The sequence below is a fragment of the Elgaria multicarinata genome, chromosome 1, assembly GCF_023053635.1.
Source record: "Elgaria multicarinata webbii isolate HBS135686 ecotype San Diego chromosome 1, rElgMul1.1.pri, whole genome shotgun sequence".
NCBI lineage: Eukaryota > Metazoa > Chordata > Lepidosauria > Squamata > Anguidae > Elgaria > Elgaria multicarinata.
The window spans coordinates 158,856,694-158,876,459 of NC_086171.1; the positions used below are offsets into that span (position 1 = coordinate 158,856,694).

At 41.9% G+C, this 19,766-nt stretch overlaps 1 protein-coding gene across 1 annotated transcript; it reads right to left on the reverse strand.

Moving 5' to 3' along the window:
• Positions 1-841: 841 nt before the first annotated feature.
• Positions 842-19,635, reverse strand: SARS1 (seryl-tRNA synthetase 1). The gene is made up of 11 exons (XM_063140750.1): positions 19,421-19,635; positions 16,491-16,561; positions 15,125-15,205; positions 8,179-8,337; positions 7,050-7,193; positions 6,661-6,816; positions 4,937-5,158; positions 4,245-4,374; positions 3,678-3,835; positions 2,346-2,475; positions 842-1,496 (listed from the first exon to the last, which is right to left on the reverse strand). The coding sequence occupies exons 1-11, from the start codon at positions 19,554-19,556 to the stop codon at positions 1,339-1,341; spliced, it is 1,545 nt and encodes a 514-aa protein (XP_062996820.1). The 5' UTR covers positions 19,557-19,635; the 3' UTR covers positions 842-1,338.
• Between the last annotated feature and the right edge of the window lie 131 nt (positions 19,636-19,766).

A 19,766-nucleotide genomic window follows, 5' to 3' on the forward strand; every position in this document is an offset into this window, starting at 1 on the left:
CGAAAAGAAAATCGACAATGACAAACAACTTCTCTTACCAGGTTCAAGACCTCCAGCAGGAAATTTTTACTGCTGGTGATCACTGTAAATTGTGAGTATTGTTTGTGATCCCCATAAATGGGGAAGAATATATACTGAGAGATCTCACAACATGTAGTAGGAAGTTTGTTGTGTATGTTATACTTTGCCTCTGTAACAAACTGTATGTAGGAAAACATACAAGGCATCTTAAAAACTAGAATAGAGTCAAAACCCAGCCCAAAACTTCAATCTTTTAGTTAAACTGATGATTATGCTACTGCAAACATAATATTTTTGACAAGGGAAAATCTGTGACTTAAATTGCTTCGCTGTAGTTGGATTGAGCTGTAAATGACTGACAATCAGAAATAATTATCTATATTGTATCATATTTACAATGCTTGGCCTTACATGGCCGATATGTTTCTTTTATACAGAAAGACTGGTTCAACCAAATGTTTGACAGAGGCCTGTGGATTCAATTTATTCAATTCTACCAAACTGGATATCCATAAAATGATGGAAAATTGTGTTAAATTGAAGATGCATGCCAAGTTATATAGAATATCTTAGAAGACATGGATGATACAGCACTGGTGTTGAAAATTGCACCTCTATACCTCTATTAGGAAGTATATTGCCAATAGGGCAATACTACAAATTCCTATTAACCTGGAGTTTGTTAGCTGTCAAATCATATCAGCTTCACTTACAGATCTGTGCAAAACAGTCTGTTCCATAACTGAGCAAACACAAGTAATGTTCTTAAACTAAGAGATCCCAGAAATGCGGAAGTCAGAAAAGACAAGTCAGAAAAGTGTCCATTTTTACTGTTTTATTCACTTATTCCCATTAAATCAGATAAAATCCTATGATTATGCAAAGACCATCTTGACAGCAACATTACAGACATGTCTGTACTTATTTTCCCTTTTGATCAGTGCTTTACCCCCATCTTGTTTCTGCTATACAGAGATTTTCAGTAAATGAACTTTATGCAGCACTTTGTTCCCTCTTCTTGGATTTGCAACAAGGGGCTTGAGCAGATAATTAACATAACTGCTGGGGAAATAGCTGGCCACCTGCAGTGCTTTCCACATTCAAAGTGCAGATAAATACCAGTGGATTCTCATAGCCAATGTATGAAGTGTCACCTTCCAGTGCTACAGAGGGTAGAAGCGAAGATGAAAAAGTAACTTGCACATGGTGATCGGAGGGACGAGATGAAGCAGCAATTCCTATCCAAGACCAACCTGCCCCCTTCAGTGTTACACACTTAACAGTGCAACATCAGTAAAAGCACCATGAGAAGCTGCTTCAGGGACTGTTCACTTCCATGCTCTGCATCTTCCCTTCCAGAGCACAGTCGCCATCAGCTGATTTCTTTTTGCCTCCCTCGTGCTGCTTCTTCTGCTTCTTGGACAGTTCCTGATCGATAGGAGCAGGTTTCACAAATTTTATCATTTCTTTCAGCCCTAAAGAAATGAAGAGTAGATAAAAACACAAGATGTTTTTCCATGAAGTGGACAGGTCATATTTAAAGACAACCTATTGAAATCTATGGGACTTAATTGCAGTGAAGCTCCACTGATTTCAGTGGGTCTACCCCAAGTATGATTGGATCCAATCCATTATCAAAAAGGATCCTTCTCTCAGGCTATTCATTTCCCCACCCCCACCCCAATTCTCATAAACTAAGCCATCCTTACACTCAAAGCCATGTTGATTAGCTTGCCCCAGTTCTTAGTAAGTATGCCAAGAGGACAGTGCATCCAAGCTCACCCTCTCTTTCCATGCAAGGGCCACTCCTAACAGGGTAGGCTACAACCCTTGGGAACATGCCCTTCCTCAGACTTGGATATAGCGTTCCTAAATTGGTGGTGATATCCTTGAGCAGGAAGCTAGCACTCAAAGGAGTATGACACAGTTTCTGAAACTTTATTATTTCAGTAAAAATAGAAGCTCTTAGTCTGGTGTAGAGGAAACAGTGCAAATCATTTACCATGTAACTCTTTGCTCTAGGACAGGGGTAAGCAGAAGGCAGCGCTCCAGATATTTTGGACTACTAATTCCTAGAAGCTAATGCAAGCATAGCCAATGATCAAGAATGCCAGGAATTGAAGTCCAAAAAAAATCTTGAGATCTACTTTCTGCCCAACCCTGGCTCTAGAAGAAAGCTGTCATAATTACTGTATTGCTTGAAAAGGGCACTGCTATTATCGAGAATGGTAGACAGGCTCGGACAACCAAGACAATTTGATAGAACAAAATGCAAATTTATAGATGGCTGTAGAGGGAGGGTCACTAGCATCTTCCATTATTACCTGGTGGCATGAAGTCCCTTAATTTCTCTGGTACAACAATTCCTTCCTCCGTCTGATAGTTCTCCAGAATAGCACAGATAGTGCGTGTTGTGGCACACATGGTGGCATTGAGCATATGTACAAACTCCACCTATGAGGACAAAAGCTATTACATTCTAAGCATTCCCCCCAAAAGCTAAGCAGCTGTTAGCAAGCATATCTGTCAAGAAGCTAAACATCATCTCAAAAATACCTGCCATTCTGTTACCCAATTACCAGGACTTGTGTAATCTTCAGTCTAATGTACACTTGTTCTGATTTAGAAACAGTAAAACAAACATGTGGCCATGGTTTGCATAATTACTCACAATGCAGCACAGGATTGCCGTGTCATCCAAACAGGGCACAGTGTGCAGCACAGGTAGCTTCTTACCCACACCACAACACATGGCTTGCAGTAGGGGGTGTGATGCCACCCATGATGTGTATCACGCCAGGTTCATATGACCCGCGCTGCATTTCAGATTATGCACATCATGGTTGTGCACGCAGCATGTGCAAAAGAAGAAGCTACAATGGGTTCTTTCGCCTCTGTGATCGTCCTAATGAACCATTCTGCAATAGACTTCATCTACAATATTTAGAAGCAATAAAGTAGATATAGTCTAGGTGTCCAAATTTATTGAATAACCTTAGTTTAGAATTTTTTAGGAACAGATAAAGGAGAACCCAATCTTTATTTGTTCTTCAAGTTTCCACTCTTCTTTTAATCGTTTTTTTTGGTTATAAAGTTTCCACTTTTTCCATAATTTGGAGGATTACATTTTCCCCCCTTCAGATTAGCAATCCTAGGGCTCCCAGTGACCTCAGTAACCTAGAAGTCGTAACAAGTGAGGAGACTGTTCTCAAGCTAAACATGATTTTGCTCTGCTAAATCTCCAGGGCCAACTCACTTCCATAGCAAGGATTCAAAGCGGTAAGGTTTGGGACTGTAGAACCGAACAGGGTGATGCTGACGTTTCTGGGAGGTGGTGGTATTTAAATAGCAAATGCGAAAGCAAGGAAAACCCCGTAGGGGAGTAAAAAGCCTAGCAGCTTCTGCAGACAACTGCACTAACGTTATAAAGCTCTGAGGAAGAATGCAACCACGTTTGAAACGCGTAGGCACCTGGCACTTTAATAAACCTTTTACTAATAATATTATTATAGAAGATTACTTGGTTCCGCCCTTGCTTTTGGGTATTTAAATAGCAGCAGCAAAACCAAGAGAAAAGGATTGTTGACTAGAACACCAGGAAACTGGAGATGATGCTCTGGGAAAATTTTACAGCTAAAAAACATAATGCCACCTACTTTGTCCATCATCTTCTTGGTTTGCCCATAGCGGATCCGTAACCGACGTGCCTGGTAGTCAGTGCAGTTTGAGCAAGAAACAAGTTCACGAAAAGCTCCCGAACCCGGGAACCATGCCTCCAGATCCAGCTTCTTACTGGCAGCATGATTCAAGGAGCCTGTAATACCAGAAGGCAGTATTCAGCACTGCTTCAGTATGGTAATATGGGGATCTCAAAGATGTGACGCCTCCCACCCCACTAGTAATTTTGAAGCTATAGAATGAAAACAAGAGTGACAAGGATATCTATGATCATTCCCCCCCCTCGATTAATCAGTCTAAGAACTAAACATGAGTACATGGCTACGTCTATTATTTATTTCATTTCTATGCTTCCTAACAGCCAAAGCTCTCTGGGCAGTTCACAAAATGCTTGGATACTACAGGACTTACAGACAGAGAGAAAATACATTAAGTTAAAAACAACCAGAGATGAAAGCTGGGAGAAAGCCCCAGGGAGACTTAGTTCCGACCAAACTTAAATATAGGGTCAGGCTATAAATGATTTAGGCTTGTTGTTTATGTACCTGAAACAATATTCACAATGTGATAAGGGATGCCCAGAGACTGATAGAAGTCCTCAGCAGTTGCAATCATCTCCTCGAACATCTCCCAAGACTTGTTATCATGAGGTGACGCATAGACAAACTGCTCAATCTAGAAAAGGTCAACAAAAGTGGAAACACACTTAAGAGAGCAGGAGACCCAAAGGAGAAATACAGTATTATATTCATTACTTCCAATCAAACAACATGAATGTAAGCATAACAACCCATTTTACCTCCCGCCCCCCGCTCTAAAATAGCCTCCCCCAAACTTCAGAGGTTTTGGACTGCAACTCCCATCAGCCACAGCTAGCACAGCCAATCATCAGGAATGCTGGGAGTTGGTTCGGGAAGGCTGCTCTAAAATGACGCATAGTGTTTGCTACCTGTGACACTCAACAGCAATCCTTCATAGAGCTGAAAGGTAAGTGTAACTTAGATATCAGAATATGCCAATCATGGTGTTCTATGTCTTGGGATCACTTGCCTCCACATCAAATCAGCTCCTTCGGGATAATGCTGGGTCCCTCTGCTTCATATTCTTTCTAAAGTGATACTGGAATGGATAATCATGTGGGGGGGGGGGAGAGAACAAAGGCCACCCTTCTCCCTTGTACCCAAAACAGTCTTCCCAGCAAAGTTAATTGAGTAATAGCCTTTGCCACTGCCCTTACCTTTTCAAACTGGTGCACCCGGAAAATGCCTCTAGTATCACGGCCATGTGAGCCAACTTCCTGGCGGAAGCAGGTAGACAGCCCAGCGTATCTGATGGGCAGATCCTCTGGCTTCAGCCATTCATCCCTGTGCAAAGCTGCAATGGGCTGTTCAGATGTAGCAATCAGATATTTCTCATCAATGGTGCTATCATCGCTCTTTTCACTGCCTTTACCAAGCACCTAAGAAGTGGAAGGAGTTAGTGCGTCAGACCACAGCAGTAAGTTGCTGTTTATTATGTACATGGATTGGTTCATTTCAAACAAACAGCAGCTTTCATAAAGCAGAAAAATAATTCATGTGCATGCACCATTACTTCCAGTCAATGCAAGTATCATTACATATTTAAAATATCATTATAAGAGAAACATGGGAAAGTGTCAGGATTCTGGGTTGACTAGGCATTGGGTCATTCAGTCCATGACTCAACTGCTCTCAAGGTTTAGAAATGCCTGTATCCCTTCTGGGGGAATTTCTACCCTTCTTCAGCCCATTCCATTATCTCTCAAAAATCTTTTATTTCCACCCAGAAGGAAGAAAACTGATAGGCTACAAAGGGAAATCAAACAGAAACAAGCTTGCTTTTGAGCTATGGGAATCAGCAACATTCACTGACATTGCTTCAGTGGGCCGTTATAATGAATGAAGCCCCTGTAGACAAGCAGGTTGCTTAGCTACCACGATCAGCAATGCCATTTCCATAGGAAAATTTCACTAACCACCCCCCATCCACCTCTATGCCCTCCTCCTGCCCCCCCAAAACACTTTAGTACTTCATTGGGGCACTTTTAAAGTGGATTAAAGAATGGGAGAGACATGACAGGATACCTGCTGCAGGAATAGAAAGAGTCCCTTTAATCTACCAGCCTGGCAGTCCTTTTCGTCATAAATTATTAGAACTGACTGGCTGACAGTAGAAGAATTTCTTTTATCAAAAGGTCCAAAAGTTTGAAACTGAGGATAAACACTGAATTGGCCCAGTGATCCAGCTGAATGTTTATATTTGAAATATTTGAAAGCTCCCACATGACTCCATGAAAAGTCTGATTGCACATGAAGCTTGTCTAGAAGCTGGGGGGGGGGAGGTGTGCATAAAAATCAACATAAAAACTTTTAAGATTCAATTTAAATTAAAATTGAATTTTTAAAATGTAAATTGGATTCATGTTTTTTTAAAAAATCAATAAAAAATTAAACCTCTCTCTTATTACAGGGCGAGGAGGTCTGTGTTTATGTGGTGGTGGAGCTGGGCCAAGCAAGGGAGAGCACATAGTTAAGACAGGGAAAAATTAGGAAAGGATGATTGGAAGCAGAGTAGACAGGAACAGTTGAAAAAGTGCTACCGTGTTTATGTGTGTGATTTACCATTCTTAACATACTGCTGCTGTATCTCAGACAGTTACAGGTAATACAGATTAGATACTATTTCCCATATTATTAAAAATCAAGTTATCTAAAAAAAAATAATACACAAAGTATACTAACTTTCATGGTGTAAAACGCTGCATTGAGTTGTAAATTAATGTGTTTTAGTGATCGGATTTGCACCATTTTTTAAAGAAATATATGAAGAACTATCAGTGGCAAACTTGATTTAAATCACTGATTCAAATCACACTGATTTAAGTTAATCCACCGCAATATAGTATGGCACTTAAAGTGTAATCTTTTCTTTACACCTTACCTTGTAGAGCTCTTCATCAAACTGGCTTAGCTGGGCCACTTCCTGCATTACTTCTTTTCTCATGAAGAAGGGGGTATAAACAGGGGTGTATCCTTTGCTGAACAGCGTCTGCAGGGCATACTGAAGGAGAGCTTGCTCTAGAAAAACCAGGGGACCCTACATAACACACACAAAAAAGGGGGGAAATACATAAATAAACATTCTGTTCCACAAAGATTCCAGAGCTTCTTGGAACCCCATTTCTTAAGGACCCACTGTCAGGAACTTCGTATTCTGACAGTCAGCTACAGCTCAGGTCCTTAACTCACGCAAGTGTACTTCAGTACCCCTAGCTCCTTTCTCTTTCCATCTTCCACAAATGGCAACCATTAAGATTCTTAAGTTCTCACCTTGAGAAAGTATCCTCTGCTTCCAGCTACAATGGCTCCCTTTTCACCCTCATAGCCATCCACCATGACAACCAGGTCCACGTGAGAGTACTTTTTCCTCACGGTGCAATCTCCCCATAACTTCTCCACTTTGTTATCTACATCCTACCAGTGTGATAAAAAGAGATAAGATTTTATAGCACAGATGGACCGAACAACCAAACAGAAACCACATCAGTTTCAAACAAGCATCCCTTCAATATTTTAATTTTACTTCTTCTCATGCACCACCTTGGCTGGTATTTGGTTGCACAGCATGCACTGCCTTCCCTCTCTGTTTGTGGCCCTGTGGCCTGCATTGCAAGGAATAATGAGAGCCTGGCATGGGGGGGGGATTTATTCTGCCCTGAAAAGGGAAGTGGGATGCAGAGGAAGCAAGGAGGAGGTCTGACGGTCTTTTGGTCCCCTGGAGTGCAATAGGTTATAAGCTGCTTTGCGGGTGTTTGGGGCTGAAAAGCAAGGCGGGGGGGGGGGGGGGAGAGGGGAGGAAAATGCACCTTAAATGTCTTATAGCATCTTAAAAATTAACACGTTTATTCTTGCGAAAGATTTCATGGACTATAGCTCACTTCACCAGCTGGGTTTCATGTGAAACTCTCACTAACAGTCCATACATCTGATGAAGTGGGATTTGATCCCCAAAAGCTTATTCGATAATAAATGTATTAGCATCTCAAGACAATGTGTTGTCCTGGGATGCGAATACATTTATTATCAAATAAGCAATGTGTTGCTTTTGCTGCAATACACCAACAAGATTACCCTCTGAAAATTGCTAAAATAAAATGAAGTTTATTTCAAGCCAAAATACAATGTCCGCTTCTCATACATTTCCTAAATAAAAGAAAGATTTTGTTCTTCTTTGGAATCCTTTGCATGTATGCCTTCCTCCTCTGTGGGAAGCACTGCTTTATAATGCAAATTGCATTCACTTCTCAACCCCCACACCAGGGGCTCAGTATATCAAGCCTTTTCAGCCTGCAGTCCCAGCAGCAGAGCATTTGATGCAGATGCACAAGACTGATAGAAGCAGACTACACACTACCACAATGCACATTTATAGTACAAAGTGTGAGGAATTTGTTCCTACTTCATCATTGCTGATAGGCACAGAAGGGTGAAGGAGATTTCCAATTTCCCTGAGGTTCTCAAACCGCTCTGCTTCCAGCTTCAAGCGCTCTTCATCACACTTCAGTATCGCTTCATCAATTAGACAGCGGACTTTCTTTATTTGGTTTACTTGAAGACCCTGAAACACAAAGGAAACACAGGACATGTTATAAAATATGTGATAGATAACAAGAAGACAGCCTCACGTAAAAAGAGGGGGAACATATTTTGTGTAGCTGTACTTCTATGGACTTCAGTTTCACTTTTCAGCCAACAGTCTATCCTTACTAAGAACCAGTACTGGTTCTATGGAGCGCAATGGAAAAAGGCAACATCTAGGACGCATTCTGACACCACAATTGCTCACAATGTGTTAATAAGCTCATAAGTTTGCAGGATCAGGACAAAATTTCATATACAGCCTTCCCCTGTCAGGAGGCATCAAACCCCTGCACTTTTACTCCAAATGAGCAAAAATCCTGAGAGCATCAAAAAGGGGGGAAGTGGCTAGAAAACCGTGGAGGGTCACAGCATCAGGACAAAACTTCATACACAGCCTCCTCTAGTCAGGAGCACCCGATGCATCATCAAAACCCTGCGCCCCGTCACTGACAACTTGCAAGGAGCAGAGTGACAGTGGGTTTGACCGCTCTTGCTGCACAGCTCTCTAGCCAGCCAAAATAAGCCACAGTGACCACCAGATGACATGATAACCCACAATGGTTTAGTTAACCCACTCTAAAAGGGGGAGACGGAAAGTGTAGGCAAGATGGTATGGGAAACTGACTTGAAGGAACAAATAGGGCAACAGAGTTGGGAAGGGATATGGAAACAACGAGTGTTGAGAAATATGTCTGTGAGGATAAAAGAAAATTATTATAGGTTTGTATGGAGGTGGTACCTAACCCCGGTAAGATTAAATAAAATAAATAAGATGAATTCAGCAAGCTGCCGGAGAGGTTGTCAAAAGAAAGGAACGTATTTACATATGTGGTGGGAATGCGAATTTGTACAAAAATTATGGAAAATGGTGTTTAATGAGATAAAAGAAATTTTAGGAATGGAGATCGAAAAGACACCTATAGTGGCATTGTTATCATTATATTGAGAACTGAATTGTAATAAAGAGACAAACAGCAGCAAGATTAATGATATCTAGGAACTGGAAGGTTCAAGGGGATTATCATATAGAAGATTGGTATAAAGAAATATGGGATATTGCTATTAACAATAAATTAACATGTGATATAAAAGTTAGAAGAGGAATGATAAAAACGAATGATTTTGAGGGAATATGGAAACAGTTTCTAGAATTTGTATTATCAAAGGGGAGAGGGAAAACACCTCCAGAGGAAGCAATGAGATTTTGGAAACATGAATAAGATCCCGTGGTTGGGAGGAGCACTTTTATGTTAAGTATGATTATGTTAAGAGAATTAAGTTAGAATATATGTTATCAAATGTTTATTTTATATTATTGTGTATTATGTAGCATTGTTTTATTTGTATTGATGTATTGTTTGAAGTATTAAATATATATATATATATATATATATATATATATATATATATATATATTAAAGTTAACCCACTCTGCAGACCATGGGTTATCAAAGGGGGTTATTTTCACCAAATAAGCCAACTCCCACCAGATGATACAATAACTCATCGCGGCTTAATTAACCCATTGTGGGCTTCTGTGACGTCCAAACCCAGTCACTGTGGATTATCTAGAGCTTGCTAGCAGCAATAGGTGCCAACCTTCACTATGAAAACCAACTTCATAATAGTTGCCAACTGCTCTACCAAATAAGTATGCATATGATTCTGTATAATTTCACAGCTGACTCCTCGCCATTCTTCCAAAACTAAATCCAATACATATGTAGCATGCTATACATACATAAAGCTTTGGGCTGGACAGGAATCATTGCCATTAGGAGTTTCTTTCTCAAAGATTTGTTGTACTTCTGTAAACCTTGTGGTTCTCCTGATTCTGCTGATACCTCACTTTTCTGCATGGATTATTTTCTGCACGGATTATTTATATTTATTTCTATACTGTCCAATAGTTGAAGCTCTCTGGATGGTTTACTTGAAAAATTCACTATTAATACATAGGATCCTCTCACTTCAGAGTGTGCCTGCTTAAAGGAAATGCCAATTCACATACGAAGACCACATCTGCCTTTTCACTTTAGTTTATTTATTTATGATTAAAAATTGGTAATGTAACAAGCTGCATGGAAATAGTTTATTAAAATATTTTTATCCACACCTTTTATCCTTATGGGACTCGCAGAGCAGCTTACAATTCAAACATAAAATAAAACCATCAAAACAGTTAACGTAACTTAACAAACAATCAACCCCACAAACAACACCAAAATCCAAAACAGGAACCAGGTCACCTAGGGCAAAGTTAGAAAGTATTTCCGTAAAGCACAGACCTAAATTAAAACTTCTTGGTCTGCCACCCAAAGAGGTTTTAAATGAGGTCTCTGAGGGCAAAGTCCCACAATCATTATATAGTAAAGTTAAAAACACAGTGTCCATTAAATTAATTGTTCAGATCTACATCTTTCATAGCACTTGTAGAAGCAGTTGCAAAGCTGTAGCAAGAGACAGAAATCCTGTGACCCTGGATTTTACAAAGATGACAGATGCCATATGCCCAGCAGCTGGAGGCAGGACAGAAGCTTTCTTTAATGCAGCTGCATGGACAATACAATCTGTGCTTCCTATTGAAGGCCTGTGTTAGCTTACCTACTCACAGAGTAGCAGCTATTGTTGTGAGCCATGTGGGGCTGCAGCAGTTAAGTATAATTTCTGTCAAATGATGTATAATTTGCCGGCAAACATACACACACACACACACACATTTTGAAGTTATTAGTTCACTTGAATCCAAAGAGATCAAGATGACACACATGATTCTCTCTCCTCATTTTATCTTCACAACAACCCTGTAAAGTAGGCTAGACTGAGAGAGTGACTGGCCCAAGGTCACCCAGTGATTTTCATGGTCAAGTGTGGATTTGAATCTTGGACTCCTCAGTTTTAGTCCAACATACTAAGTACTACACAAATTTTCCAATTAGGAAAATGAAAGATACATTAAAAGGAAAGTCTATTTACAAAAAAATATTTTTTGTATAATGCTGATTATAAGGGTTAGAGCCTTGGCTTCCACGGTCTCTGTGTTACTTGACATATTAAGAAGCCATACCATCAGGTCCAGCTTCTATCTTAGACTTCTCCAATCTGCTGGCTGGGATGATGGGTGTTGTAGCCCAACAAATCGGGAGGACATCAGTTTGGAGAAAGCTGTTCTGTTTTATTCCGCTAACTGTTCCCTAACTTGCACTTTGTAGAAAAAGGAACAATCACTGAGCTCAAACATCCCTCTTCTTCCGTTCTCCTCTTGTTCTTAAGTGACTTTGTTTCATTAAAGTATAATTTCCTGCAATGTCTGAACCAGGAAACTGTGGTTTAACTACTGTTTACAGCCCCGGTTTGTGTTTATAGGCACTGTTTAAATCAGTTTTCCAGTTTGGATGTCATGGAAACTATAATTTGACAAACCAGAAAGAGCCTGCACAAGCTGGGCACATGAGAGGAGGAAAAAAATACTTGAGCATGTTCCTGCTTCCACAAATCACTATTTCTTGGAGCAGCAGTGCTGTATCTGAAACAGGCCACTGCAAAAAATGACCCAATAGTAGGTTGTAGTTAGAAAAGCTTTTAAAAATCCATTTCAGTGGAGCCAGTAGCTGATGTTAATTCCTTCGTGCTTTCCTCATGATTTATTATAACCCAAGATATTTCCCAAAACACTGAGTTAATTTCAGAAGCCCATAGAAACCCTTTTTGGATTTCTCTGAGACACCAGTTTAACAATCATACTTAACACAGGATAACAATTCAGCAAAATACAACTGGCTGCATTTGGAAGCAATAAGTATTAGCACACACAACAAAAGCCCGTGGTACTGCTCATGTCCTCAAAATTAAGAACAAGACACACAAAGTGCAATGGCATTCTTTTCAAGAGTGAAATGTGGACTGAGGTGTCATCAATATGCGGATGATACCCAGCTCTACCTTTCCTTTTCATCAACCCCAGGTGAGCCAGTGGCTGCTTTGAACCACTGCCTGGGCACGGTAATGGACTAGATGAGGGCTAACAAACTGAGACTCAATCCAGACAAGACGGAGGTACTGTTAGCGGGTGGTTCATCTGTCCGGCGAGGTGATGTTTGCCCTGTCCTGGACGGGGTTGCACTCTCCCTAAAGGATCAGGTCCGTAGTTTGGGGGTGCTCTTGGATCCAGAACTGTCACTTGAGGCACAGGTGAACTCAGTGGCAAAGAGCACCTTTTATCAGCTTAGGTTGATATACCAACTACGCCCTTATCTGGACAGAGATAGCCTAGCTACAGTTATCCATGCGTTATACGTGGGGCTGCCTTTGAAAACGGTCTGGAAACTTCAGCTGGTACAAAACAGGGCAACCTGTTTACTAACAGGGACTGGCTGGCTGGCGAGATCACATTACGCCAGTCCTTTTACAACTTCATTGGCTGCCAGTCCAGGTCCGGGCCTGATTCAAAGTGCTGGTATTGATATTCAAAGCCCTAAACGGTTTGGGGCCAGGTTATTTGAAGGAACGCCTCCTCCCATATGTACCTGCCCGGACTGTAAGATCATCTACAGGGGCCCTTCTCCGTGAGCCCCTGCCAAAGGAAGTGAGGCAGGTGGCTACTAGGAGGAGGGCTTTCTCCGCTGTGGCACCCCGGCTGTGGAAGGAGCTCCCCAGAGAGGTCCGCCTGGCGCCTACACTGTACTCTTTTCGTCGCCAGCTGAAGACCTTTTTATTTTCTCAGTATTTTAACACTTAATTAACTTAAATTTAAATTTTTACAGTTCTAACTCTGTATTTTAATCTTATATTAATTTTGCTGCGTGGTTTTATCCTGGTTGTGCTTTTTATACTGTATTTTGTATTTGTGTTTTTAACCTGTTGATTGTTTTATTATGGTTTTAATTTTTGTGAACCGCCCAGAGAGCTTCAGCTATTGGGAGGTATAAAAATGTAATAAATAAATAAATAAAATATAGCATTACAGAAATGGACTAAAACTATGTCCAGAAAGACTCACACAATGGCGTTTAATTACATTACTGTAACAAGGGCCAAGCAAATCTATTAGCAACTTTCCTAAGTGCAAACCTTACATGCTGGCATGGTCTGCCTCTTCTTAGAAATCTGTGAAGGCACCAGTGCTTTCTGACCTTGAAGGAACACATGTACTGTACAGATCTGCAAAGCTGAAGGTTCTCAGGCTGTATGTGCCGCAGCACACCACTCACACTCACTGGAGTCCATCTGGCGCTCGATTATTGGTGGGGAAGCTGTGGCTCTCCAGATGTTAATGGACTCCAACTCTCATCAGCCCCAGCAAGCATGGCAAAAGGGCACAGAACATCTGGAAAGCCACAGGATCCTCACTCCTGTGCTAGATAATCCATCTAATTTTGTAGGGCACAAAACCAGACTATTTTCAAGAACCGGGTGAAGGACACAACATGTCTAGTGGCTGTGGAGAATAATCTAGCGTACGCAGAGCAGAGTCCAAAATCTAAATGCTAAGTTCTCGAATATCTCACTTTTTCTGTTATTCTTCCAATTAAATGACTCCCTCAGAGTATAAACTGTAGCGTCCCCATCAAGAACAACAACGCCTAGAGCAAAAGTCCCAGTGTGAACAAAAGTCCCAAAGCCTAAGCAAAGTCAGCTTGCTCGTCAAGTATGGAGTACACCACATCTACAAGAAACCCACCCATAAATGCTACACAGCTGTGTCTCCTAGAGGTGCTTTCTTTCTTTTTTTTAAGCTCAATGATACTGTGGGTCAGAGGGAGATTGGCAGATCCGGGAAGTAGTTTCATGAAAGTAGTTTTTAACCCTTTCACTTTGTGTCATTTTGCTGACCTAAATCCATCCCTCAAGCTTCCATTTGCCCTGTGGTCAGGAAAGAAAATGCATATCTGTACATTTTCCTCTTGGAGCAAATATGAACTTCAGGGGTGTGGTCAGGTTAGATCAGAAAACAGTACGGGGGCGGGAGTGGTGAAATGATCTCCTTTAGCATGGCATCTCAGATCCATTTCCCTTAACTTCCCAGTCTCCTTTGACCTAACATACTCAGCAGGAGAGCTGATTGTGGATCTCCCAGTATCTTGATCGACCCTTACTCACACAGGTGTCTATTTTTTGCTTGCCATACTTGCTGCGGTGAGTGAGCCACCACGGTGCAGTGGGCATAACGAGCTGAACCTTTTTCCCAGCCTTGGAACACCAAAGGTGGGTGGCAGTCATTCAAGCAGTTGTGCAGCAATGCCCACTACCTCCACTGTTCCAAGGTTTGGAGTAGACTAGCTGCTGTCTCAACCACGTAGGACTAAACCCCAACCCCCCTTCCTATTATGGGACAGGAAACAGCTTCCTCAGCCACCACACCTGGAGCTCTTTGACTGAGCTGGGGCTAAACAGGGAAGCCCTGCAGCTCGTCTTCCCATAGGAAAGGAAGACAAGGGAATTTCCTTGGCTACCACTTAGCCAAGGCACCCAAAGTGCCACATCCCAAGCAGGAACCAGGCAGGCAACATTCACATCTCTCTCTTTACCATAGAGAAGAGAGATGTGGGAGCTTATGTTGCTGCACATCAGCAAGGGGAGGAGCAGGTGACAGTCATTTCAGTCAAAACTTTTGGGATCCTGCACTTACACAATGTATTTCAGCCCAGGACACAGGAGGTGAAAGAACACACCACAAAAACAACTAATTAAACTGCATAGTACTGAGTACAATACACTGAAAGCCAATGAATAAACAAGTAAGAAACTGACAGAAAGTAACTTACTACTAAGATGTCTGCTGTGAGTTCTTCAAGATTTTGTGCATTTGCAGGAATGTGATCATCATTTCCCACCGGCTCTTTTTTCTATAAATGGGGATATTGAAAAAACAAACAAAACCCAATAAACAATTGGCAAGGTAATACAACAAAAATAATCAGCGAACATCACAGTTTGCAGGGCACACTTGCCCTGAACTCTGTAAACACTGGGGGTGTTCAGACAATCACGCGGGGGGAAGAAGCCATCATGGCTTCTCCTCCCACACTCATGCACACATCCACAATTTCCATTAACTCACCGCAATGCAGTACGGGTTGCCATGTCATGCAAACCCAGCATGCAGCGAGGTTAGCTTTGTACCCACCCTACAAGCCTTACTGCAAGTCATGGGTTGTAGGGTGGGTACAAAACTACCCTCACCGCGTTGTGCATAGGGTTCAGACAACCTGCCCTGCATCATTATGCAAATGGTGGTCGCATGTGCGGCACGCACCGGGGGAAGAAGCCACTATTGCGTCCTCACCCTACATGATCACTGGAAGCCAGTCACTGGTTTCCATTTGCACAAAAATAAAGATTATAATATGAAAATCAAATATTAATATGCATTAAAAATAACTAATAACACTATTATCCCTCTCTAGAGTTTTATAAGTTAAATTACACAAATTGAAGGATATTGAACTGGAAGACTGTACAGTGCTATTTAGTTTAGATAGTAAGTTGTGGGTTTTTTATAACTGTATTTTTGCATCCTGTGAGCAAATAACAGATGCTTGCCCTTGACCCATGTGGTATCATCTCTATTTATTTTTTCAACAAATGAAAATTGAATAAAAATGAAAGTGCTATTCCAAAGGGTTAAATTAGGAATCTAAATATGCTCAGTTCAGTTCCTGCCTTTCTAATGTAAAACCTGCCTCAACAAGGGTATCCAATCTTATCACAGTGGGCAAAATGAAGTGGCTAATATGTTTCCCTTTTCTGCTGGGCGGCGGGGGTGGGAATATCACTGTCTGTACAAATTATATGTTAATAATGGGATGAATTCTGTTTGACTACTCCTATATTTCTGAAGTAGCATATTGCAATGTTCCAATGAATCGTACAGTTGACCATTCTGCCTCAGTACCACCCTCACACTCTCTGCCCCATTATTCCTGAATGAAATAGCATAAGAAATAAAAAAACAACAACCACGGCATCCCCCAATTTGTCAAACTAATTATTTCTCTGATTTGCTTGTCATGCTACTAGTCAAACTCTACATCTTTCCTAGCACAGGTAATCACAAAACAAAATGGCATACATCAAAGTAGCTTTGATAAGATGACCGACCAACCAGACTGTAACTTCAATAAATCGCACCTTCATTTTGTCACCTATAGTTTTGCTGCACAAGTTCTTCAGTTTGTTCAGATTGTCTGCACGGAATCTGCCTAGAAGGAAAACATTTGAAAAATAGTAAAATACTTTATATTGAACGGACAAGCTTCTCAATACAACCATATGTCTACTGAACTACCTGGTTGCTACTGCTGTAGGCATTGGCATATATTAAAACAGCAGCTGGACAAAACGTAGAAAAAGCATTCAGTAATTAGCAACAAAAGGAAAAAAGAGCCTTAACAATGAACAATATAGTAACTGCAAGACCAAGACTTCATTACTGCCTCTGTCACACACACTTCTGTTACACAACCTAAGGCAAGACCCTTCCCCATCATTTCTGTTTTCTCATCAATCATCAAAGCTGAGTATAATTTCTCTGCACTGTACCTTAAACCCACTTACTTGAAAGTAATGCTCACTGACTTCAATGGAATTTATAAGTATGTAATAAACTTGGAACTGGGGTGTTTAATCTAAATACGCTGAGGAATCTAAATATATTACACTAAAATCAAAACCTTCTGCAGATTTAACTGTGAACTGGACTATATGCACCATGTTTTAATACAGAAAACCACAAGAACAACACAAGCAGGGATATTCAGACAGTTCCCTATTGGATCTGTGATGAGTTTCAACTTTGGAGCCCTAATACATAGATTAAGATGATATCACATTGCAGATCAGAACAGGGGAAGGAGTCATCAACGGAATCTTATCAACCCCTTCTTCCCCATCTAATAGATGACTAGTGTTGCTCTGCTATAGGTGGGTGGGTGGGTGTGGAGCGATGCAGTGTTTTCATTATTAATTGGAGCCTTGATATATAGCCTAGCTCACGAATAAAAGACAACTACTAGATATTTTTACCAAAATATATGTGATCATTAAAATGTTAACAATTATATCTTATGTTAAGTATGAAGCTGACCAAGTGAGGGGGTTAGGATTTATAAGCCTGTCTTTTCTGTGTATATTTCCAAATACTCTCCAACTTATCCTCATAACTTAGCAAAAAGAAGGACCCCTGTACTTGTCTAGTTTTGATAGCAACACTTTACAATGTCTACAACTGTTAGATATTGACATTTACATTGGCACATAAGAGAATGATAACTGCCTAATTTCCTTTGTTTTTAAACCAAGGACTTAATGTTTGCTTTAAATGGTACTGAATTTCTTTCATATTCTCATTCTATTACATTATTTCAGAATTCCACTCTCAACAAGCCTCGTTTTGGGGTCCTAATTCTGATAAATTAACTGTTCTTAAGTCCCAACATCAATTGGACAGTTGCAAGTAACTGCAGTATCCACTGATTTCAGAGGACTTCAACACCACTAACTTTTATTTAGTAGAACATGATCTTCAAATAGTGTTTTGCTGGTTCTTCATAACTTCGTTGCTTATGGCATGGAAAGGACAAAGAATAAGTTGAAATCCCCCTTCTCCAACACTCACAGATTAGGAAGTTACTACAAATGAAGACTATGTGAGATGGTTAGGAGCACAGAAGGACACTGTGAACCTCCATCCAATTCTGAATGAGTATGAGGCGACTCAAGACACCTGAAGTGACAGGCTAATTTCTTTCACCCACTTCCAGTTAGAGGATGTAACATATTTTTTAGCAAAGTCAAACAATATAAAGCTCTTTAGCCTTAAAACAAGTATTTGCCAGATTGCTCTAAACCGTTAAAAGTATTGAACATAATAATTTTAAGCTGCTCCTCAATATAAAAACTTTTAGGAAGAAAACATCTCCCAAAATACAAGCTTCCATATTTCCTCTCTGAAAAGCATGCCAGCAGAGAAAGAGAAAATGAAACTCTACTGTAGCTGATGTGAGTTGCAGTTTCATTCTGCATGATGATGGTTACAGCAGGATTGCATCAGATTATGCAGCACTCATGCCTGAGCTGCATCCTGCCAAATGGCAGGTCTATCAATGATCATGTGCTTCGAAGCAGTGGCAAAGACTGTGAGGGCGGCGGGGGGGGGGGGGGCTTATTTCTCACCACACTTTTCATACAGAAAAAAGAACTGGGGGGGGGGGGATGGCGAAGAAACCAACAAATCCTAGTATCACGAAAACAGGGAGTTCCCTACCAGTTCTGACAAGAAACAGAAATGCCCGAAAGCCTTCTGAGGGGATGAATCTTCGATTCCTCAAAGAATTACCCCAAGCTTGTTCTTAGACTCAGGCCAGATCCATATAGCAAGGGGGGAACTCCCAGGTTGCCCCAGAGCCCCAGCCATGTCCCACCCACACACGCCTTGTCAAAGCGTGTATGTGTGTGAGGTGAGGGAATGGGTCTCCGTGTGTGCCCATTCAGACAAAACCGAGACATAAGGGCCATGCTGGATCACACCAAAGGTCCATCTAGTCCTGTCAGCCACAATAGCCAAAAAGGAAGCCCACAAGGGGGACAGGACTGCAAGGGCACCCTCCTCGCCCTGTACCCCAGCAAGTCACGTTCTGATCCTGGGGCTCACATATAGCCATCACGGCTAGTAGCCATTGGTAGCCTTCTCCTCTACAGATCTGCCTACTTCTCCTTTTAAAGCCGTCCACGTTAGCCAATGCCACATGTGGGCTCCAAGAGCCAGTCGAGCCCCGCTTCCCACCCTGCCACCACCGAGGCTAAGGTCAATGGCAAATGGTGGGTGTGGAAAAGGGGGCTCGAGAGGCGGACAAGCAGGAAGAACCTCCACGCAGGATGAGATGTGCACACCGGGAAAGGGCGAGAGACGCTGCTGGGGCGCGGATCCCCCTCAGCCACTCCTCACCCCAAGCAAGAAGGCTGACAGCCGGGTGTGGGTCTGCCCCCCTTAAAAAAGAAATCCCAACCACCGCCACCCCACTGCGCACATGCGCGTGGCACCCTCCGCCCCACAAACGTACATCTCCGCCAGGCCCCGTCGGCGTCCACCAGTGCGTCCACGAGAGCCGGGTCCTTGAAGCGCTTGCGCTGCGTCTCACGCACCAGCTCGGGATCGCCGCCTTTGTCGGCGCGGAAAAGGTCCAAGTCGAGCACCATGGTCCCGAGCCGCCGCCGCCGCCGCCGCCGTTAATGGGGAGGAGAAACCAGCGAAGGCTTGAAAGCTCCGCTCTGTCGGCGTGTAAGGAGCCAAAGGAGGCGAGCTAAGCAGCTCGGAGCCTACGCATGCGCACTGACGGGCGGGTTGGAGGGGAGTGGCCAGGAAAAGGGCTGCGCGTGCGCTCCAAAGAATCCCTTCGGAACGAAGGC

Bases quoted from the DNA above. Each gene is read 5' to 3' on its own strand.
- SARS1 (XM_063140750.1), bottom strand. From the start codon at position 19,556: ATGGTGCTCGACTTGGACCTTTTCCGCGCCGACAAAGGCGGCGATCCC. The intron at 4,375-4,936 runs GTAAGGGCAGTG...GACCTTTTCTAG, and splicing joins GGGTGCACCAGTTTGAAAAG to ATTGAGCAGTTTGTCTATGC. The intron at 1,497-2,345 runs GTAATAATGGAA...TCATTTCTTTAG, and splicing joins AAGGGACTTCATGCCACCAG to GGCTGAAAGAAATGATAAAA.